The sequence below is a fragment of the Palaemon carinicauda genome, chromosome 33 (genome assembly GCF_036898095.1).
Source record: "Palaemon carinicauda isolate YSFRI2023 chromosome 33, ASM3689809v2, whole genome shotgun sequence".
NCBI classification, from domain to species: Eukaryota; Metazoa; Arthropoda; class Malacostraca; order Decapoda; family Palaemonidae; genus Palaemon; species Palaemon carinicauda.
Genome location: NC_090757.1, coordinates 24,660,392 through 24,684,708, shown reverse-complemented (window position 1 = coordinate 24,684,708; position 24,317 = coordinate 24,660,392). Strand labels below are relative to the sequence as shown.

At 44.0% G+C, this 24,317-nt stretch overlaps 1 protein-coding gene across 1 annotated transcript in view; it reads right to left on the bottom strand.

Annotated features, from left to right (window-relative positions):
- The window catches only part of pont (pontin), a 59,639-nt gene that overhangs the window by 19,383 nt on the left and 15,939 nt on the right, over nucleotides 1-24,317 (bottom strand). Inside the window, exons 4-6 of the mRNA XM_068356870.1 lie at nucleotides 7,339-7,541; nucleotides 2,833-3,001; nucleotides 2,120-2,318 (exon numbers count right to left, since the gene is read on the bottom strand). Coding sequence (XP_068212971.1) covers nucleotides 2,120-2,318; nucleotides 2,833-3,001; nucleotides 7,339-7,541 — 571 coding nt within the window. The remainder of the gene's footprint in view (nucleotides 1-2,119; nucleotides 2,319-2,832; nucleotides 3,002-7,338; nucleotides 7,542-24,317) is intronic.

Here is a 24,317-nt window from a genome sequence, read left to right as displayed (position 1 = left end):
CCAGCCATGAAGTGACAAGCAATGCATTGCATTGTGGAACTTTCTCAGGTGTGGTTGTCATAGTAGGTTTGGCAATTCTGGAAGTTCTCTTGGAACTTCCATGAGAAGTTCTAGCAGGTCTGAATACAACTCTGCTGCTGGCCACTTTGGAGCTACTAGCGTTACTCTGACTCCCTCGGATGTTCGGACTCTGTTCAATGTCTGACGAATCAGACAGAATGGCGGAAGAGCGTAAAAGTCCAGTCCATCGCATGGGTGCTGTAAAGCATCTTCCATTACTGCAGCTTGTTCTAGGACTGGTGAGCATTACACCGAGAGTTTGTGATTTAGGTGAGTGACAAATATGTCTAGAGATGGGGAACCCAACAAAGTCAAATCTCTTCGCCATTGGAGAGAGCAAAAACCACTTTGAACCAATTGGCATCCCTGATCAACTCAGATGGATAGTAATGACGTTATTCTTCCCGGGAATGAACCTCGCCGGGAGGGAAATTGCTTTTGGGCTATACCATCCTGAGTATCTCTACTGCCAGTTGGCAGAGCAGGAGAGGTTGTGCCTCCTTATTTGGAGAGAGAGGCCACTACCATTGAGTCACTGCTCATCAGCACCACAGGATGACCCTTCAGTCTTTGAGAAGGGGAGTAACGCTAGTTGCACTGGTTTCATCTTCAGGAAATTTGATGTGAATGACCTTAGCCCGAGATTTGCTCCATTCCTAGGTAAGCACCCCACCCTAGGAGAGAAGCATCCGAGAACAGAAGGAATTGTGGGGGAGCCTGAAGGGGGGTTCCAGCTAACAGGCTCTCTTCTCCCAGCCACTAACCAAGGTTCGTCACAACCTCCTTGGGCACTGAAAACAGGGTTGCTGGGTGGTTGGATGCCTGCAACCACATACTCTTCAGGAGTATGGCTGGTGTATCTCGAGTAGATAGAATTAGGAACGAAGTAGTGAGGGTGAAACGGGTTAAGAAATGAGTTAGCAGCTACAGTGGATTTGAATGTGTTGAGGGGGTTTGGCCATGTTAAGAGAATGCAAAATGGCTGTCTGCTAAAGAAGGTGATGAATGGGAGAAGTACAAGAGGAAGGCCAAGGTTTGGGTGGATGGATGGAGTGAAGGAAGCTCTGGGTGATAGGAGGATAGATGTGAGAGAGGAGAGAGAGCATGCTAGAAATAGGAATGAATGGCGAGCGATTGTGACGCAGTTCCGGTAGGCTCTGCAGCTTCCTCCGGTGCCTTGGATGACCGCGGAGGTAGGAGCAGTAGGGTATTCAGCGATATGAAGCTTCATCTGTGGTGGATAACAGGGGAGGGTGGGCTGTGGCACCCCTATCAGTACCAGCCGAACTCAGTTGAGTCCCTTGTCAGGCTGGGAGGAACGTAGAGAAGAGAGGTCCCCTTTTCTGTTTCATTTGTTTGATGTCGGCAACCCTCCAAACTGGGAGAAATGCCTTGGTATATGTATGTATATGCAATAAAAAAGTTATCACAATCTGGAAGGGGCGATAGAAATCTTGGCGAGACAATGCGACGAAGAAAACTGAAGAATGGGTAACTTCTAGTGTGCTACTCATCATTAATCACTAGATTTGCTCATTACTCTACTAGGGGCATGTATCTTTTTTGAAAGAAATGAAAATGTGATTTTTTTATTTATTTTGGGGGCAAATGTTAATAAAACGAGCTTTTGGAAAGCGTAATACGAATATCAGGGGAGGTTCATAGAAATAATACTAATTTTCTAAATGACACCATAATCAAATAAACCAAACTTATAAGAAAAGAAATACTGTAGTCACAAAAATAATATTGTATAGAAAACATTACCCTCCATAATCCTCTAAGTTACCAAATTCCTTGAAAGGACAAATGCAAGTTAATTACCATGACAATAGTTCACTGGGAACTTCAATTCCCAAATACAGAAAATATAGTTTTCAATAATTACTTTAATCAATTTCTATGTTATAAATCAATTAATCATCACTACATATAATAAACCTGTTATGCTGCTGAAGGATTATTTTTATCTACAACCACTCTTCACGCAACATTTTATAATTTGTGCACTGCCTAAAATTTCAGAAGGAAAAACTATACCACTATTCTCGAGACTTACTTGATGACACATCGACCTCTATTTGTGGCAAAGACAACAATGGGAGCAATCCTGGATTCAAGGGCACGATGTAAAAACGTAAAGCATTCTATATCCAGCATGTGTACTTCATCAATGAAAAGCACACCAGGTACCAACTCAGCTATGCCCTGATCAATGTATTTGTCAACCACTTTGTTGATTTCTAATCGTAACTTTTCTGAAAACAGAATAAGGAATTCATTAGTTGAAAAATATAATACTTAAGTTCCAATTTCTCAATGTTCTTCTCTATCTACGCCATTGTTCTGTTCAAATGCATAATAGGAGCCTCCCTGTCTTAGGCAGCCATTCCTCATTCTTCACTTGCATTGCCTGTATTTCTGGTGGCTTTTTTCCCTTCATCATCAAGCTACTGAATTTCTCTTCCCCTCTTTATTACCACACCCTTGACTTTTCAAACACCAACTTTAACTTTCTTATGGGTGAGGACCAGCGTTTTTATTTTCTATAAATCACGAGAGGGAGACTTCATTTAACCTAACAAGCCCCATTTCTAAACATTGTAATAGAATGGGCAAAAGATTTAATCACATAAGAACTGTGATGACAAAATTCTCTCACTGGAAAGTATATCATAATTAAAAGCTAACAAAAACTCAACTACTAACAAAATAAATCAGTGCAGATGACCTTCAAAATCAATGCATAAACATCTTTATACGATGAATTACCTGTGATTTCAGTCTTCTTTGGCTTCATTAGTTGTGACATCATTGACATTATATCTTGACCTCCTTGTGGTTGGGCATTTGCAACATCTAAATCATGTAGTGTTACATCTTGAATAACCTCTTTCTTCTTGTGTACATCTCCTTTTGGTAAAGGTACATATTCCTCAGCCTAATAGAAATCAAAAGAAAAAACATAAAACATAGGATAATTCCAATGACAATAAACAGTGCAACTTTTACTGATAAAATCACAAATTTTTAAGTAATTTGTATTTTTCCTAACATACTTACCTAGAACTACCTTCTTAGGAGTTACTGGTTAACTCTACCTAACCGACCAGCTTTTTGTATACAGTAGTTTACCCTCTTCACGTTTTCTACGGGGTCAACCTCTGGCAGTGTGGTACGTGCCCTGAGGCAACCCGGGGTCGGGCAGCGTGTTAGCTCAGGTCGAATCGTCAGTAAGTTTCTGGTCGCGACGTGATCAACATCTCGCCGCGCTCTCTCTTACCTCGTGCGACCCTTTGTGTCCCCCGATCCTTCGTGCTTACCGCGTGTTACCCACGTATTTCCCTTTCACTTTCCCTTTACATCCTTGTGTCTCTTGGTGTGTTAGCTTTGCGTTATGGAGCATCCTCGTCGTTGCCAAAAGTGAGCAACCGTAATAATGTAATATGACGAACTGTTACAATCATGAATACAGTACTAATGAATCATTTACTAAGTCATTATAAAGATAAGATGTAAAACAGAATCTATAAATATGCTTATATGGTTAGAATTTCACAAACTACATTTAGCAATATGTATAAATTTCAAATTATTCCTTTAAATGCATATACAGTACAGTAATACCTTTGAATTCATGTCACCAATCCTTAAATATATACAAAAATAAAATTAACATTACAGTTTTATATGACCTTATTTTGGACTTTCCATCACACAATAAAGATGAAATTGTCTTAAAAACAACACTAAACAAAATTCTATTCATAAAATTAATAAATATATATTTTCAATATGAAAATAGTAGTAGTATCCATAGCATACATAGAAAATACTAAAAATATGTATAAAGGAAAACATATAGTACTCTACACCCGAAAACTCTATTTCGATCCTTCTCAAGGGTGTTTAGTACAGGGTCAAACGTGTACTTTATCTCAACTGAAGTTCTATTGTCTTCGTCACTTTGTTAAGTCGAACAATAATTTCATAGTCGAAAAATGATTTCATAAAGGGTTCTTAGCCTGATATGCTTAATGATTCATCTGTGAAAGCAAGATAAAATAAGAATAAGCTAAAATATCTCATTAATAACTCTAAACAAGGTTTACTGCATAATACAGTAATAAAAAATACAGTATCACAGCAATGACTCTTGAACAACTTTCCGCTTGTGTCAGATGGAAGTCCTACCACCTACGAATCTTACTTGTTCAATGTGCTGTACGTAGAAGTTGAAAATACCCAGTTGTATCTTGACCATCTTCCATTATTTTAGCCCAGGCTCCAAGAAAAATATTGAATCCAAGCGTCATGCAATACTGACGCAAGATATATTAAATATAAGGTGAGATGAAAAGGGGATAATAGTAATAAAAAGTGTCAACCATCATTCACGACAAAGACCGCATTGTTCAATGTGTTACTGAAAAGGCTCAGTCATCTAAACCTTTTACAATCCATTTTGCCCGTTACATGAAAATATACGGTATTATCTCTTTGGATAGAAAAGCAACTGCACGAATGGATTCCTATGAACCAAATGCTGATCCAAGAGAAGGTCAAGTCTTAGTTTGAAGACTTGCATGAAAAACACTAATGAAAAAGAAGTTCATTTTTCACTAGTCATGGGTTGTTTCATAAAATTTAAGAAGTATCCTAGCTTGCAAAACATTAAAATTCAGGGAGGAGCTAGTGCTAGAGACTTCATTTGTCACTAGTCATGGGTAGATTAATAAAATTTAAAAAGTATCTTAGCTTGCAAGACAGTAAAATTGAGAGAGGAGCTAGTGCTACTGTTACTATTGTTATCCAAGGCTTTCACACAACTGAAAAAAAAATTGATGAAGCACAAATTTCACCAAAACTCATCTTCAATGCTGACAGACCACCATATTTTGGAAGCGAATGTCAGGTTTCTCATTTATTTCAAAGGAAGAAAAAACAACGCCCAGGTACATTGCACCCAAAGATAGGCTAACATTAATATTAGGAGGTAACATAACAGGCATAATCAATTAATGCCCTTTCTACCATTCTTACCCATGTATACTTATTATCTCCCTTCTTGAAAAAACTACTAATTACAACCAGCTCTTGTGCAACACACACATCTACCAGTCTTTTATTTTCTCCTGGTACACCATACTTTCCTATGGCACCTTCTACCTCTCCAGCACCAACTCTGGTATTCAAGTTACCCATCAAAACTAAATAATTCCTTTTACCCAGTCTTTCTACAAACCTAGTTAATTCATTCCAGAATTAATTCCACTCTTGTTCACTTATCTCACAACCTGACCCATACGCACTTATAAAGCCCAACATTCACTACCCAACCTAACCCATATTAACCTAGATGATACCTCCTTCTATTCCACTATTTTATCTGTCCAATTCACAAAGCTACAACCCTAGTTAGAAAAGTAGAATGCTATAAGACCAAGGGCTTCAACAGGGAAAAATAGCCCAGCAAGGAAAGGATATAAGAAAAACAAACTACAAGAGAAGTAATGAATGGTATAAAAATTTATAAAAACAGTAACATTAAAAAAAATCTTCCATATATAAACAATAGAAACTTCAATAACACAAGAGAAAGGAAAACAAGACAAAAAAAGTGTGCTTGAGTGTATTCAAGCAAGAAAACTCTACCCCAAGACAATAGAAGACCATGGACAGAAGCTATGGCACTACCCAAGACTCATGATGAACAATGGTTTAACTTCTGAGTGTCCTTAAAGAAGAGTTGCTTACCACAGCTAAAGTCTCTCTTCTATCCTAAGCTATAAAACTTCAACGTAAGTAGGTTGATGCATTACATCAATGTTCACCGTAAATAAATTTGCAGCTTGTGAACCTGACAGCAATTTTGTAAAGGCCAGGATCAGTAGAGGGTTAAGGTAAACTGACTATTGTTACCATCTTTCTCTTTAAATTATCACTGTACAGTACAGTACTTACATTTCATCCAACTGCTATATTCAAAAACTTCACATGAAAGTTTATTAATCTAGGTATCTAGCTTTTCTAAAAAGATTCCATGTTGTAAGTACTTTGTCATGTATAGGGATTTTAGTAATCACTCTATTCTTAAGAAGTGTTCTAATTCTTTCAATCAACTATGTTTTGAGCATTGACCTGTCTCTTCTCCGATTGCTGACACGCATCTTAATTTGTTGGACAAAAACCTGTAGTCTATTATATTCCACTTTCCTGATCCCTAAATTAATATGTGGCATGGTTGCTCAGTCATTTCTTTGTGCATATTGCATAATACCTTTTTATAATTCTGACCATCATTTGCATTTAGATCTTCCAAAACTGTATCATCCTGTAAGAAATTTATTTATGTTTTGCCTTCTCTATCATTGGACTCAATACTACATAGTATTCTAGAAGTTTTATTTCTGCAGCAACCAGGTTATGGAATGCTCTTCCTAATTTGGCAGTTGAATCGGTAGAACTTCAGAAATTCAGACTGGTTGCAAATACATTTTTGTTGAACAGGTTGACATAAGTCTCGTTTCAGTTTAGGCACGACATCAATTTTAAAACTGTTACTCATACAATATTTTATATTCTTTCTTTGTTTCTCATAATTATACGGTATAGTTTATTTGTTATTTCTCCATTTCCTCTTTGCACTGGGGTGATTTTCTTCTTGAAGGCCTTGGGTATGTAGAATCCTACTTTTCTAACTTGAGTCGTAGATTGGCAAATAGTAATAATAATAAAAATAATTATGGCACAAAAATGGAATCCGACACTGCATATCATGTACCATGTAAAGTGCAATATAGAGGTACAACCACTAGAAGATATGGTTAAGTTCCTTAATGAGGTGAAGCTTATGGAAGATGAAAAACAATACCAGCAACATTGTTTAAAACATATTCTGGCAGGATGTCAGTCAGTAGTAAACAAAATTCAACACTGATTCAACAAAAGATATACAGTAAATCAATTACTGTTAGTTTTCTTTAAAATTATTTGCACGTCTGATGACACTTCACTGATCTGTAATTAGCTGATTTATATCTATTTATTCATTAAAACTTAAGCCCATAACAACCTGGTAATGAAATAACAGAATTAAATGACTACAAAAAATCTCTCAGGCTTTTCATCACTGCAAACCTCCATCCTAAATTGATTAGGTAACCAATTAGATACTTGATGATTAAAGATATAAGGAAGGCAAGAATTGATGGCTGTGAAAAAAAAGATAAAGGATGAAACGAAAACTCATTAGAATAAACTCTTCCCTTTACATACCTCTAAATCAAATTCTGTGGCGTATGTATCTGAGCGGCCCTGTCTTTTGACAGCACCAGAATTGGCCTCGACATATATAACATCTCCAACTTCCACTCGTTCTTTTTGTAAAGTTTCATATATACTTGGGTCAAGCTTCAATTGTTTTGTTCCCTTAGCTGTCCTAAGTCCAATGATAACATGGCTCACTGTTTTACCATAACCTGTTAAAAAAAAGTGGGTGAAAAACCATTTAATCAAAATCATAAATTTTAAAAGTAATATTTCACTTTTCCTAACTATACAAACTGAGTCCTTTAATAGGAGTAAGATTTCAGCAAAGCTGGGAACTCAGCTGTTAAGATTTTATAACGAGGTGTTGATAAGTTATCAACAGGTGGCGGGAAAGTTACCCACCCCACTTCCCTGAGTAGCCGCTTTGACCTTTGCTTAGGAATTACAGGTTGGATTGAGGCGGAGATTAAAGGACTCAAGTTTGTAGTTACAAAAAATCCAAAATTATAAGTAATTTTTTATCTTCCTAATTATACAAACAAAGTCCTTTAAGTAGGAGTAAAATTAGCTCTGCTAATCCACCTGGGAGAACCAAAGCATCCTGTGCAGGAAATTAGCGGGAGTGTGAGCGAGAAGAGGGATTAACCTGCTCTCCCACATGGGCCAATTTGACATATTTTGAAGGACCCATCCCTAGGATTTGAGGAGAGGCGAGGTGGGGAGTAAACTTTAAAGGACTAAGGTTTGAAAAGTTAGGAAAAATATCTTATCCAGGACCAAGACAGTCTAGAAGGACAATCTTTTAGGAGGGTGAGGCACCCTTCGCTGGAGAGGCATACACCGGCCCCCCTGAGAGGTACTATGGGATTCCTCTCCTCTTAGCCTCATTAAGGGGTGAATTATTTTTGTTTCATAAAAAAGGAGGTTGAAGACATTGGATTAGGTGCTTCCTACTCTTACCTGGCAAAAGTCAAAGCACTGCTTGCAAGGTAAATGCAGTGGTGAGGATGTCATAAACCACACTTTCCGAGGTCTCTAATAGACCTGTGGAGATTACATCAGCCTTCTCTATGTGGGCGCAGCAGGAGAGGGGATGACAGGTGAGGAAGTTTTATGTTTAGCAGTTGCTGAAGCTGACAGAAGCCTCTCCTCTGACGGGATGCCCTCTAACCCTAAGGACGGCCACAACGTTCTTATGGCATTGTTCCTCGTCGTTATCATCTGAAAATTTGTAAGGCTAAGTCCGAACCAGCTGGGATTGATTGATTGATTTAAAGTTTTCAGGCATCCTGACATCAACCAGCTGGGAACTGCCTGCCTCTCTAAGGGAACTGAGCAAGATCAACTCATTTTGAGCTTGCTCTAACGTTAATTCAAAGTTGCTGTCTGTCTCCGTCACCCCACGAGAGAAGGGTGACAGAGAACGTTTGGAAGCTAAGTACTAAAGGAAGGAGAGAGTAGTTTAATGAACTTTTCGACTTCAAGGCTGACCTTGGAGGAGTAGTACAGTATCACGCTTAGCCTTCTTTTTTCTCCTCTTGCCCTACTCAAGCAACAATTTACATTACTTGCAAGGCAAGGATTCCTTACAGTCATGGCCACTGCAAGACAGACACAATGAGTGGGAATCCATTGAACTCATAAATGTTCCACATTTACAGATAGGAACGCCAGGGCAGGACATGCCCAGATGTGGTTTCCCCATTCTCAAATCAATAAATTACACTGGAAAGAAAGAAGAAAGTTATTAACCAAGTTTAGTAGCAACAAGAGTACATCTGTACACCTCGGTGGTTAAAGTCGAGAGGCTAATCAGAGAGCTTGGTAAAGGGGGTTCCCATTAATAAAACCAACATCAAAAATTTAAAGTAATTTTTATTTTTCCTAACATACTTACCGAGAACTACTTTCTTTTGGAGTCACTTGTGATCTCTCTTTCGCGACCAAGGTTTTTCCCGCCGTTACCCCCCTACTCCGCTCTCTACATAGGCCCACCCCCGCCGCCAAGGAATGCGCCCTGAGGGCAGGATTAGGGCAGGTCACTGCTTCTCTGGGTCATTCTCCTCATTAAGTTCGTCGTATAGCCCAACTTGGCAATGGAAGGATGGCACTCGTGGACGGAAGGGAGGGCCATTACCCGAAAGTAGTTCTCGGTCAGTATGTTAGGAAAAATAAAAATTGCTTAAAATTTTTTATTTGTTCCAACACAAAATACTTACCGAGAACTACTTTCTTTTGGAGACTTATACTTTAGGAGGCGGGAGTGCTATTCTGACACTTGACTCGGCACGTAGGGCCTAGAGGGCTATGGAATGCGGGGGCCTATCAGAGTGCGGGAGTGAGGGTAACTGCGCAACCTTACGCTATTATCTAAGACTTACCTCTTAAAAACTTCTTCCGACGATTTCCTCCGGATGTAGTTGCGAAGAATGTGTTCATCGTTGGGGACAGCCTCTGGCCTTACCGCTACACAGCTTGGAGGGTGGCAATGACTGTCCCAATGGAGAACCCGTCCAAGGATTTCCTTGAATAATCCTTGAGGTAGTGGGCAGTAAAGGTCGACTGGTGCGACCAAGTGCCTGCCTGTAGGATCTGCCCCACCGCCATGTTTCTCTCAAAGGCCAAGGAGGTGCTCAGACCCCTGATGTCATGGGGCCGGGGAGTGCCTGGCACTGCCATTTTATCCTCTTCATAGGTTCTAGCGATGACTTGTCTCAGCCAGAAGGAAATGGTGTTCTTGGAAACTTGCTTCCTATTAACACCTGTGGAAACGAAGAGGTTCTTGATATCTGGTCGGAGATGAGCTGTCCTTTCCAGGTATTTTCTGAGCGTCCGTACTGGGCATAACTTCAAGTCTTCCGTAATGCCCGTCTTGGGAATGGCCGGAATTGAGAAACCTTCAAACCTCGGGTCCCAGACTGCTGGGTTCTGAGTCTTAGCCACAAAGGAGGGCACGAACCTGAAGGACACTTCCTTCCACCCTTTGGAGTGCGAAACGTCGTAAGACAGACCATGGATCTCGCCCACTCTCTTAGCCGAAGCTAAGGCTAGCAAGAAGACGGTCTTGAGGGTGAGATCCTTGTCCCCGATATCTTTCAGGGGTTCAAAGGGGGACGACTTAGCATCTTCAAGACCTTGGCTAGGTCCCACCTGGGCACTCTCCTAGCTTGAGGGGGGCAGGATTGCTCGAAACTCCTGATCAGCATCGCTATGTGTCTCGAGGTCCCCAGGTCGATGCCCTTCAGGAGGAAGACTTGGCCTAAGGCGGCTCGAACTTCTTTAATGGCTGGAATTGACATTCCCACTTTATCTCTAAGATACACCAGAAACTCAGCGATGTCCGGGACCGAAGCTTTAAGAGGTCTAATGTGTTTCTCCGAGCACCACCTCGTGAAAGAGGCCCACTTCGCCTGGTATACCGCGGTCGAGGATCTCCTCAGGTATAGGGACATTCTCTTAGCTGTGGTGGCGGAGTACCCCTCCTTCTTCAGGAACCGCTCGATAGTCTCCAGGCGTGAAGGCAAAGAGAGAGAGGGTTGTCGTGGAGCCTGAAGAAGTGCGGTTGGTGCAGGAGGTCTGATCTGGCGGGCAGAGGCCAAGGTGGTTGGCTCGCTAGGTCTTTTAGGTCCGCGAACCACTCTCTCCGGCCACCAGGGCGCTACCAAAGTCATCTTCAGGTTTCGGGAGGCCCTTACTCTGTTGAGTACCTGTCTTATCAACGTGAAGGGGGGAAAAGCGTACACATCCAGGTTGTCCCACTTGTGCTGGAAGGCGTCTTCTAGGGCTGCATTTTGGTCTGGGACCGGGGAGCAATAGACCGGTAGTTGGGCGTTGAGCTTTGTTGCAAAGAGGTCCATCACCGGGGAGCCCCAGCGTTGAATGATGAGTCTGGCTACTTCTGGGTGTAGAGACCACTCTGTCTCCACTATTTGACCCATTCTGCTGAGGCCGTCGGCCAGAACGTTTTTCTTCCCGGGGATGAACCTTGCCAGCAGCACCACTTGCTGTTCGTCTGCCCAATGTAGGATGTCTATGACGAGGTCGCACAGTTCCTTCGATCTCATGCCCCCTTGCTTCTTTATGTAGGCCACTACCATGGCGTTGTCGCACATTAACGCCACGGTGTTTCCCTTTAGACGACTTGCAAAGTGAAGAAATGCCTTCTGGACTGCTCTTAGTTCTAGACATTGATGTGTAGACGCTTTTCGCTCTCCGACCAGGTACCTCGTGCTGTCTCTTCCAGAAGGTGGGCCCCCCACCCTTGGTTGGAGGCGTCTGTGAACAGGAGGTACTCGGGGGGACTGGAGCCGAGGGGCATCCCCTTGAGGGAGTTCGACTGGCAGTGCCACCATTCTAGGGAGGTTCTCGTGTCCGGAAGGACTGGAATTAACGCTTTCCGCGAGTCCGTCTGGGACCAGAGGCTCTTGAGGTTCCATTGAATGGGTCTGAGCCTCATCCTCCCTTGGGGAACCAGTTTCTCCAATGAGACCAGGTGACCTATCAGTCTCTGCCAGTCTCCCGCCCTCCTGGAACGTTCTGACAGGAACGGTTGAATGATGTGTTTGAGGTTCCGTATCCTGTCCTCCGAGGGGAAAACCTTCCCCTGCACGGTATCCAACGTCATCCCCAAGTATCCCATTCTGTTGGATGGTGTTAAGTTTGACTTTTCCAGATTGATTACGATTCCCAGATTCCTGCAAAACTGGAGGAGGTTTCTCCCTTGTTCCTCCAAGAGGGCCCTTGAGGTGGAAAGGAGCAACCAGTCGTCCAGGTATCTGGTGAGACGGATACCCCGTTCGTGACCCCACACTGAGACTGTCGCGAAGACCCTCGTGAACACTTGAGGGGCCGTCGACAGACCGAAGCAAAGGGTCTTGAACTGCAGGATCTGGGAACCCCATTTCACCCGGAGGAACTTCCGACTCGACGGGTGGACAGGGATCTGGAAGTATGCGTCCTTGAGGTCGACAGTCATCATATAATCTTTCTCCCTCAAGGACAGCAGGACGGATTTTGGGGTGTCCATCTTGAAGTCCGTCTTCTTGACGAACTTGTTGAGGGCCGACAGGTCTATCACGGGTCTCCACCCCCCCCCCCCCCCCCCCGTTGCTTTCTCTACCAGGAACAGGCGGCTGTAGAAGCCTGGGCCTGGGAGAAGGACCTCTTCCATGGCACCCTTCTCTAACATGGAGGAAATCTCCTCTTGAAGGGTGGCCCTTTTCATCGGGTCTCTGGGGGCCAACCATTCTGTCTGTCTGGCTGAAATAAGAAGGGGTGGATCCGCTAGGAAGGGGAGCCTGTAGCCCTCCTTCAGGACGGACACCGTCCAAGGATCCGCTCCTTGTGCCTTCCATGCTTGCCAATGTGGTCTGAGGCATCCCCCAACCCGAGGCTTGGGCGGGAGTAGGGGGCCTCTCCCTCTACCTTCTCCTAGAGGGGCGGCCTGATCTGCCTCTCCTAGAGGAGGAGTAACCCGACCTGAAGGAGCTGGAAGAAGCTGGTGCTCCTCTGCGGGAGGGTTGAGGAGTTGTTGTCCAGGAGGAAGAGGGGGCGTCCCTCCTCGAAGTGCTGGGGGCGGCCTGAGGTGTCACGGCGCTATCTGAGGCGGCCCTCCTGTATGGAGGCCTTTTAGACGACGCAGGTCTGGGGACGTTGGCCTCTTTCTTCTTAGACACTTTCTCCATCAGGTTCTCCAGCTCTTTTAATGGGAATAGTGACTCACCCCACAAGGGAAGGCTACGTACGGCTCGGGCCTCTCTGTCCGGAATCCTCCTAGATACCTTAGCTAGGACCGTGTCTCGTTTCCGTAGGACCCAGTTGGCCGTAAGGGCGAGCGCCTGGTACGAGAGAAACTTAAGTGTTTTCCCCACGGAGGTGAGAAGGTCCGTCAGGAGGCTTTGCTGTTCAGGATCTTCGGGGTCGACGGAGGCTTGTACGTTTACTAACGTGGAGGCCCACCAGTCCAGCCATGAGGAGACGTTAACTAGGTCCCGAGACATCTCCTCCATCATGGCGGCTTCCGTAGGAGAGAAGGAAACTGGGGCTGAAGAGGTCCTTTCGTCTGAGCCGCCTTGTCCTAGGATGTCCAAGGCCGGGTCCACTCTACAGGGGCCTGGGCGCCGCCCTTCCGGAATGTATACTTTCCCCTGCGCTTTAAGGCACTCTGGGACTTGGGGGCCTCTGCATTGCTGGCCACCAAGTTGTCTATGTACTCCTGCCCTAGTACCAGGTCTGGGGCAAGAGGAAGGGCCAGGGAAGACTTCGGAAGGGTGGCGTGATGGGTAATCCTCAGGAGGCTTGACCTCCAGGAATCCCCCTTCGGAGCCGAGGGTTCCGTAATCCCATGGTGCCTCCTGATGAGGCCCACCACTCTTCTATATGCGGAGTCCTCCGATGGGGAAGCTTCCCCTCCGTCAGCCGAGGCCTCGGCCTGGAGTGGGGGCGCCGGGTTGCTGGTTCGGCAGACCGGTCGTCCAGCCCTTGGGTCCAGGGGGGCCGTCCTGTAACTGTAGTGAGCTCCGTAAGAGGGTGGATCCCGCTGCAAGGTGGGTACCACCGGCTCAGGGAGGGCCCTCGGTTGCCCTAAGGCTCTGGAAGCGGAGGTCACGGTCCCGGTGGGCTGACCCGACAACGGGAACCGTTCCTTCTTACTCGATGGCCGCACCAGCTGGGCTGGTTCGGCCAGGCTGCCTGCAAAGAAGCGCGTTTCCCCCCGCAGGGCGGGGTGAACCGGAGGCCTCGAGGACTTATGCCTCTGCGAGAGGTCTTTCCTGCGTGCCAGATCGCGCGGTTCTAGGCTGTGCATAGAGAGCGGCAGCCTAGACGCACGTTCGCTGGATCGAGGGTCTGGTGAATGGAGCATCTTGGACTCTCCTGAAGGTACGCAGACCCAGGCGCCTCCGGGAGAAACATTTCTCCTATACTTACGAGATTGGGAGTGGGAGCGCTTCTTGCTAGGCCACGACCTTGACCTAGAGCGGGAATGTTCGCTCTCGGACAGTTCTCTTCTCCTGCGACGCTTCCCCCTGACTTCCTCCTCGGAAGATGAGTCTACTTCCGACGAGTCCGACGACGCCACGTTTCTCGCGTAACGGCTGTTAGCGTGATCCGCGGGGGAATTTCCCCGACGCCGGGTGCCCGAGATCGAAGGCTGGAGAAAGTCCTCGGGAACCGCCATGGAGATCGTCAGCACAGAGTCTAATCTTTCCATGCTAGGGGGCCAGGGGTCCAGGGTCACGTCCATTCTCAGCGGTGACCTCCCTGGCGTCTTCGGTAGCTTCCATCCGAAGGCATCGCTACTCGGACAGCGAACTCTAGTTTGGCTGTCCCCTGGCGGGGGAGAGCCCGACGCACCGGCCCACGAGGGCGGAGGGGACTCTGAGATTACAACACTGCCCCATAAGGGGTCTTCAGAGGACGCGTGGCCCCCCATCACAAGGCCTGACTCACCTGAAGCACTACCGGGCCCTTCGTTAGCCCTAAAGGGGCCCGCCCTTGGTTCTTCCCTCGCACTGGATTCCCTGGGAAGAACGCCTTGACCTTCTACAACACTAGAGGCTTCTTGTCCTCTCCTCTGCGAAGGAGACGGAGAAGCCGAGGCTTCGTCGGACCGATCACTGGCCGATGGTAACGAAGATACGACACTAATCTTCCTGGGGGAACGCTTCGAAGATTTCTTCTTTTTAGTACCGTAGCGTACCCACTGGATATCATCCCAACTTACGCACTCCGGACACGTATCCGCGGAGGAGCAAACTTTCCCCCTACACGTGGAACAAAGGGAGTGAGGATCTACCTCTGGCTTTGAGAGGAAAGCCCCACACGACTTTCCGGCTCTAGGCCCAGGGCAACGGCGCACATGAATGGTACAACACTAAGTGAGCTATACGTACACTGGGGATACACACAGGGTGAACGCACTGTAACACTTGAGAATAACGCACTGCGAAAAAACACAAGTCCTCACGCTGGAAACACGTGGAACACAAACGCGCACAAAGGATCGAGAGAGACGAGAGTGAGCTGTGCACAGCTCACGACCAAGGAACTTAATGAGGAGAATGACCCAGAGAAGCAGTGACCTGCCCTAATCCTGACTTCAGGGCGCATTCCTTGGCGGCGGGGGTAGGCCTATGTAGAGAGCGGAGTAGGGGGGTAACGGCGGGAAAAACCTTGGTCGAGAAAGAGAGATCACAAGTGACTCCAAAAGAAAGTAGTTCTCGGTAAGTATTTTGTGTTGGAACAAACTTTGTTTTAAAACCTAATCAGTGGAGTTTCCAGATTTGCTGGAATCATAATCCTATTAAAGGATAGCATTTGTATTCATGTAGATCAAACTATTTTTCTGAAGATACAATGCATCAGTTACCAATAATGTTGCACATCCAATACTGTAATCAGATCACTGTCATTCAACTATCCATTAAAATACTCATTGAAATATTCCAAACACATGCTATTATTATTATTATTACTTGCTAAGCTACAACCCTAGTTGGAAAAGCAAAATGCTATAAGCCCAGAGGCCCCAACAGGGAAAATAGCCCAGTGAGGAAAGGAAACAAGGAAAAATAATATATTTTATGAACAATGACATTTAAATAAATATTTCCTAAATAAACTATGAAAACTTCAACTAAGCAAGAGGAAGAGAAACGAGATAGAAATAGTAAGCGCGAGTGTACCCTCAAACAAGAGAACTATAGCCTTAATGTAAGGATGGAATTTGGGTCAAAAGCCCAGTGCTCGAGCCGAAAAGCCATTCAACACCCAAGTGTATTTGGGGCAAACCCCAAAGCAGTACAATGAAGTTCCAAGATGAACAAGATGGAAGAAATGAAATAACAAAAGACATGTGGAAGATTAAAACCCGGATGCAGATGGGGGAAAAAGGAGCATACATACATATGCCAAGGCCCTTCCCCAATTTTGGGGGGTAGCCGACATCAACAAAGAAACAAAAACAAAAAGGAGACCTCTACTCTCTACGTTCCTCCCAGCCTAACAAGGAACTCAACCGAGTTCAGCTGGTACTGCTAGGGTGTCACAGCCCACCCTCCCACATTATCCACCACAGATGGGGGAAAAATGAGCATGGCAAAGACCATTTAGTAATGCTTGCAGTGCACCATGTAAGGTCTAATGTAGGAGACAACCAAATTACCTGTACTAAGGACGTTATTGATAAACCACAAATACACAAACACAGTACCAAAGTAAATACGGTTTTTCTGATATCAGTCATCTATGGCCTTTAACTTTCATCTTAAAAAACAGGCAGATAAAGTCTTAGAGAAGATTAAAAAATGTGATATTTTGATTATAAAATAAATTTTTGAATATACTTACCAGGTGAATATATAATAGCTGACGTCTCCGACGGCTCGACAGAATTCAAAAACTCGCGAGCTATCGCCATGAAGGTAGCGGGTGTGCCCACCAGCACCGACTATCGGCCAGATACTGCATATACATGTAAACAGCTCCAGTTCTTCTCATCCCACTGGGTCTCTATCGGGGAGGAAGGGGGGGCCTTTAACCCTGGATAGGTACGGTCCTCGGACACCCCTTTAAGGGTATACTCGGACGCGAACGACCCCGACGCCAAAAAAAATTCTTGAAAAATCAGTTTTTGCAGTAACCTCCTTTTTTCTTTTGCCAAAAAAAACTTCAATGAATGCTTAAAACAACTGTAAAGATAAATACTACTCATCTGCAGAAAAACTATTTATTATAAATATTTTAAAAAATTAAGTAGAAAAAAAAAAGACCTGACATAAAAATTCATAAAAAAAAAGTTTATACATATATACACAAATCCTTTTAGGAATTGATTCTTGAATGTTTAGGACACATCTTGATGTATTTTGGATGAAGTCAGACCCATGGAGGTGAAGATCTGAAATGAGAAAAAAAGGGTAACTTTTTTTGGCCAAAAAAAATTGTCCAAATTTCATGAATTTTTTTGGGTACCCAAATGAAATAGGAAGTGGCTAATTTTTTTAGGGAATAAACATATGTTATCCTAGAATAGAAATATGTAAAAAAATCTTCATTATTTTGTAAATTACATTTATATCAGGGGCCATATCTAAAGGTAATTTTTTGAGTACTTGGAAATTTCGTAAAAAAATACATATATTTAATATATAATATGATATTTATGCAGGTAAAAATATACCAAAATATCACAAATTCTATAGGGAACAAGAATATATATAGATAGGGCAGCTTACGCTTCGGATATGTCCACAAAATGGCCGCCAACCACACTGACTCAGACTCCCTAATCTGCCACTTGAAATGTAGGAAGGGTATGTCAATTTCAAGGTGTTATTTACTAATCTAATTAATATTGGATATGCATAAAAATTGTATGGTGGGTTGCTGGATAATTGTCGAATATTTTACGTTTATAAAATTAAAATTCTGACCCAAAAAATTTTTTTTGAAGGGAAATAAAATCGAAAAAAAAAATGTAAAACAATATTTTAGCTAAAAAAATTTGATGATATTCAATCAAAAAAAAAGTAAAAAAAATTTTCCGACAAATAAACATCTAGAGGAATCATTACTCTGTGATAGTTCCTTAGTACGTAGTAATTTTGAAAGAATTGGGAAAAAACGAAAAAATGGCAATCACCGGAAAATCGAACACAAACCTATATATACGCCATATCTGGCTAAAAAAAAGATAGGCATGGGTAGCCAGATCATCTAGAAACACTTTCCAACACTATAAAAATATAAGTTTTGCGACACTACTTGCCAATTCCTTACGGTAACATGACTAAGCAAAAAAATGCAAAACAAATAAAAAGGGGCACTCGTGGAAAAATGGCCATTCTAATATACGGCATTTCAGAAAAAAAAAATTTCAGCCACGTGCTAGGCAAACCATCAAGGCATATTTTCCGACAAATAAACATATAAATGAAATATTACTCTGTGATAGTTCCTTAGTACGTAGTAATTTTGAAAGAAATGGGAAAAAACGAAAAAATGGCAATCACAGGAAAATCGAACACATACTTATATATACGCCATATCTGGCTAAAAAAAAAATAGGCATGGGTAGCCAGATCATCTAGAAACCCTTTCCAACACTATAAAAATATAAGTTTTGCGACACTACTTGCCAATTCCTTACGGTAACATGACTAAGCAAAAAAATGCAAAACAAATAAAAAGGGGCACTCGCGGAAAAATGCCCAACATTCTAATATACGGCATCTCAGATAAAAAAAAAGACATGCACGTGTTAGCCCAACCATCAAGGCACACTTTCTAACACATAAACATGAAAAAAAAATCAATAATATACGGCAATTCCTTACTACGTAGTAAATTTTTACAAATATTGAAAAAAAAAACAGAAATTGGCAACCGCAGTTAAATACCCAATATACCAATAACTACGTCGTATCTGACAAAAACAAAATCACGCATGGGTAGCCAGATCATCTAGACACACTTTCCAACATTAAAAAAGCAAAAGTTTTACGACACTATTTCGCAATATCTTACGGAAAAATGACTTGGCAAAAAAATTTTAAAAAATTAAAAAGGGACACTCGCGGTAAAATGCCCGACATTCTAATATACGACATCTCAGATAAAAAAAAAGACATGCACGTGTTAGCCCAACCATCAAGGCACACTTTCTAACACATAAACATGAAAAAAAAATGAATAATATACGGCAATTCCTTACTACGTAGTAATTTTTACAAATATTGAAAAAAAAACAGAAATTGGTAACCGCAGTTAAATACCCAATATACCAATAACTACGTCGTATCTGACAAAAACAAAGTCATGCATGGGTAGCCAGATCATCTAGACACACTTTCCAACACTAAACAAGCAAAAGTTTTACGACACTATTTGGCAATATCTTACGGAAAAATGACTTGGCAAAAAAATGAAAAAAAATTAAAAAGGGGCACTCGCGGTAAAATGGTCCTCGTGGTGATGAACGACATTTTAACTAAAAAAAAAAACATGCACATGGTAGCCAAACAATCCACCAAGACTTTCCACAACTGATAACCTATACAAGTTGCACCATTCTACGACAATTTCATAATACGTAATAACTTTGATAATTATGCAAACTACCTCAGAAGGGTAAACTCGGACGCGAACGACCCCGATGCGTCTCAGAAATCGGGGAAGGAGTACAGCTACAGCAATGCACATCTGGACACTACTAGAGCGTGTAGGGGAGACACCTCCTGCAGGTCGATCACCCACAAATTCAGTCACAGGGGTGAGTCACGTGAGAAAAACCTGTTTTTTTTTGACGCTCGGGGTCGCAAACGACCCACCGTACCTATCCAGGGTTAATTTATATATTCACCGGGTAAGTATATTCAAAAATTTATTTTATAATCAAAATATCATTTTTAAATATTAAACTTAGCCGGTGAATATATAATAGCTGATTCACACCCATGGTGGTGGGTAGAGACCAGTATTAATACAGTTTACGGCGTATATGCTTAGAGTTTTTGACAGTTATATCATAACAAAACCCAAATAAATATAGGTACCTGGTAAGGAAGCTGACTCTAACGATTACTCTGCCTTGTTAGTCCGCTTTCCTCACGAAGCCCAGCCATCCTCTTAGGATGCTGAAAGACTCCAAGGAGCTGAAGTATATAGGGCGACAACCCATACAACAGGACCTCATCAAAACCCTTAATCTGGGCGCTCTCAAGAAATGACATTTGACCACCCGCCATATCAAAAAGTATGCGAAAGGCTTCTTAGCCTTCCGTACAACCCAATTAAAAACATTTCAAGAGAAGATTAAAAGGATATTGGAATTAAGGGAATGTAGTGGTAGAACCCTTACCCACTACTGCACTCGTTGCAACGAATGGACCCAGTGTGTAGCAGTCCTCATAAAGAGTCTGGACATCTTTTAAGTAAAATGACGCGAATACCGACTTGCTTCTCTAAACGGTCGCGTCCATAATACTTCGCAGAGATCTGTTTTGCTTAAAGGCCACAGAAGTTGCTATAGTTCTTACTTCGTGCGTCTTAACCTTAAGCAAGCAACGATCTTTTTCACTCAAGAGAGAATGAGCCTCTCGGATTAAAAATCTAATAAAATATGACAAAGCATTCTTTGACATAGGCAATGAAGGCTTCTTAACTGAGCACCACAAAGCCTCAGATCCACCTCGTAAGGATTTAGTCCGAGCTAAATAAAACTTCAGAGCTCTAACTGGACACAGCACTCTTTCAAGCTCGTTGCCTACGATCTCTGACAGGCAAGGTATATCAAATGACTTAGGCCAAGGACGAGAAGGCAGTTCATTTTTGGCCAAGAAAACCAAGCTGAAGTGAACATGTGGCTTTATCTGTAGAAAAGCCGATGTTCCTACTGAAGGCATGGATCTCACTGACCCTTTTAGCCGAAGCCAAGCACACTAAGAAAAGCGTCTTCAGGGTGAGATCCTTCAGGGAGGCTGAATGTAATGGCTCAAACCTGTCGGACATTAGGAACCTTAGGACCATGTCTAAGTTCCATCCAGGAGTTGCCATACGACGCTCCTTAGAGGTCTCGAAGGACTTAAGGAGATCTTGATTATTGGACAGATCTAAGCCTCTATGTCTGAACACAGACGCCAACATGCTCCTGTAGCCCTTAATAGTGGGCGCTGAGAGGGAGCGAACATTTCTCAGATGTAGGAGAAAGTCTGCAATTTGGGCTACAGAGGTACTGGAAGAGGAAATGGATGATGACTTGCACCAGTCTCTAAAGACTTCCCACTTCGACTGATAGACCTTGATGGTAGATGCTCTCCTAGCTCTCGCAATCGTTCTGGCTGCCCCCTTCGAAAATCCTCTAGCTCTTGAGAGTCCTTCGATAGTCTGAAGGCAGTCAGACGAAGCGCGGGGAGGCTTTGATGAAGACTCCTTACGTGGCTGCCGTAAGAGATCCATCCTTAAAGGTAGACTCCTTGGAACGTCTACCAGCCATTGAAGTACCTCTGTTACTCACTCTCTCGCGGGCCAGAGTGGAGCAACCAATGTCAACCTGGTCCCTTCGTGAGAGGTGAACTTCTGCAGCACCTTGTCTAGGATCTTGAAAGGTGGAAAGGCATAAACGTCCAGGTGAGACCAGTCCAGCAGGAAAGCGTCTATGTGAGCTGCCTCTGGATCTGGAACTGGAAAGCAGTAAGTCGAGAGCCTCTTTGTCAGAGAGAGTAGCAAAAAGATCTATGGTGGGTAGACCCCATGTCATCCATAGCTTCTCGCACACAGTCTTATGCAACGTCCACTCCATGGAGAAGACTTGTCCTCTTCTGCTGAGGCCGTCCGCCAAGACATTCATTTCTGCACAAATCTCGCCAAAGGAGAGATGTTACTGCCTTAAAAGGAGTTCCTTCTGATCCGTGGATCAAGGAACCGAGCCTTCCAGACTGTCCAGTGGAGCTCCCTAACCCAAATCCGATGCATCTGAAAACAACACATGGTTTGGGTTCTTGATCGCAAGAGAAAGACCTTCTCGAAGTCTGATGTTGCTGTCCCACCAAGTCAGACATGTCTAGACTGAGTTGGAGATTGGGAAAGAGATACTCACTAAGCCCTTCTCCTTGTTCCAATGTTTAGGTGAAATAGGAAAGGGCATAGGTTGAGTCTCCCCAGAGAGATAAACTACTCCAGCGATGAAAGAGTTCCCACGAGGCTAGTTCAAACTCTTACAGAGCAACTGTTTTTCTCTTGCAAGTGAAGGACTTTTAACAGAGCTTGTTCCATTCTTGCGGGAGACGAAAAGGGTCGAAAAATCAGACACTGTATCTCCATTCCCAAAAAAAGAATAGTCTGGGATGGGATACTGTAAGTTACGACTTCTCTACGTTCACTATGAGACCTAGCTCCTTGGTTAGGTCTAATGTCCATTAGAGGCTCTCCAGACAGCGATATAATGACGAACGCCCTGATTAGCCAGTCGTCAAAATAAAGGGAGGCTCTGAATCCTCAAAAAATGTAGAAAGCTTGCTACATTTTGCAAGGGCCTTGTAAAAACAAGAGAAGCAGGAATGAGGTCGGAGTACAGTGCTCGACAGTGGTACATTACTTTCCCGTCCACAAACCTCAGATGTAGTTGAAAGTTTGGATGAATCGGGATGTGGAAGTATGCATCCTGAAGGTCGAGAGAGACCATCCAGTCGCCTTCCCTTAATGCTGTCAAGACAGCTTGGTAGACTTCATCGTGAAGTTTGTCTTGACAATGAACACATTGAGCGCACTTGCATCTTATGTACTCCTGCAGTGAACGTGACTGCCAGATCATTGGAGCCATCCCTGATAGTCTTGTTCCTGCAGAGAACGTGGCTGTCAGATCATTGGAGCCATCCCTGATAGCCTTGTTTATGCATGACATAATTGTACAGCAAAACTTCAAACGCTCGAAAAACTCCTTACAGGAGATGGTCTAGCTCTGAAGCCGACCATAAAATCTTGGAGCGTCTCATGGCCAGGCGCCAGGGAGAGTCTATGAGGCTTGAGAAGTCTATCAGGGCAGAGGCAGGAACTCCCAAGCCGAGAACTTCTCCCGCGTCATACCAGACGCTCGCTCTATAAGCCAGTTTAAAAGGAGGGAAAGCAAAGGCTGTCTCCCCCAAACTCCTCCTGGTGATCAACCAGTCGCCTAGCAAACGTAAAGCTCTCTTAGAAGAGCGAGAGAGCACTAGCTTAGAAAACAACCGCTTCGAGGTAGCTAGGCCTAGTGTAAACTCTGACGTTTATGCGAACGAGGAGTAGCAGTTACAAAATGGTCCGGACAAAGATCCTTAAAAATCAGCATGATTTATTTAAAGTCCATAGAGGGCTGAGCAGCTTTAGGCTCCTCTCCGTCTGACAGAGTCCCCAAGGGAATATCAGTAGGAGGGGGATCAGCAACTTCCTCATCTGAAGGAACCTCGTCCGACAATTGCCGAGTCTCAAGCAAGGGAGAGACCTGCCGTGGTGGCAATGCTTGACAAGCAGAGTCCACACGCAAAGGAGCATCAGTAGCAGTCAAGGACGCTACGTCATGTAACTACTTAAAGGACTGACCAGCAACAACAACAGGTGCGGGAGGACGCTCGACGTCAAGTCGAGACTGCCTTGACTGCCTAGATAGAGCAGTTAAAACAACTCTTGACTGCTGTGCTTGACGTTCAACGTCAAAACAAGGCAACTGAGCTGGTTGGCGAACGTCCTGAACGTCAACACGAGACTGCGGCAGCGGCTGAACGTCAACACGAGGCTGCGGCAGCGGCTGAACGTCAACACGGGACTGCAGCGAGTAAGGATCCAAGTCACGTGACTGACGTGACAAACTACCGACATCACGTTTCATAACGTCAAACGGACGAGTAACTGCTCATTTGGGCGGCTGACAGCCAGAGTCTCGTTTAGTGTAACGGCGACTCGAAAGCGAAGGTTCATCGTGAACCTGCTCAACGTCATACTTCTCCATAAGGGAGGCAAGCTTAGTCTGCATGTCCTGCAGGACAACCCATTTAGGATCAACAGGAGTTGGGACGGGCCGAGACGACGGTAACGTCTGCGTTGGCAAAACATTGCCTTTACCGCGACCCTCGGACCCCGTGTTACGCTTGCGTTTAATAGGCGAACCGTCTTCCGACGACTGCAAAGGGTCAGAGCTGTCCCCATGGCTACAGCCAGGATGCTGGACCTGTCCTGAATGGACTGACTTCCGCTTTAAGGGTCTAGAAACTTTGCTCCAAGATTTCTTTTGCGAGAAGCCTTCGGATGACGAGGAGAAAAACAGCCTCGCTCGTCTTATGGTAGGGGCGATCTTGCTAGACACGCCCGATACCATAGAGGGAACGTTTGTTCGTTGGTTAAAGCCTCTCGTCCCCATAAGTCCTACGACATTACTTCTCCCTGGTAGCATGGGAGCCTGAAAGAGGTCTCGGACTAGGTGAACGACAAGCACGAACAGACGAACCCTCGGTCGC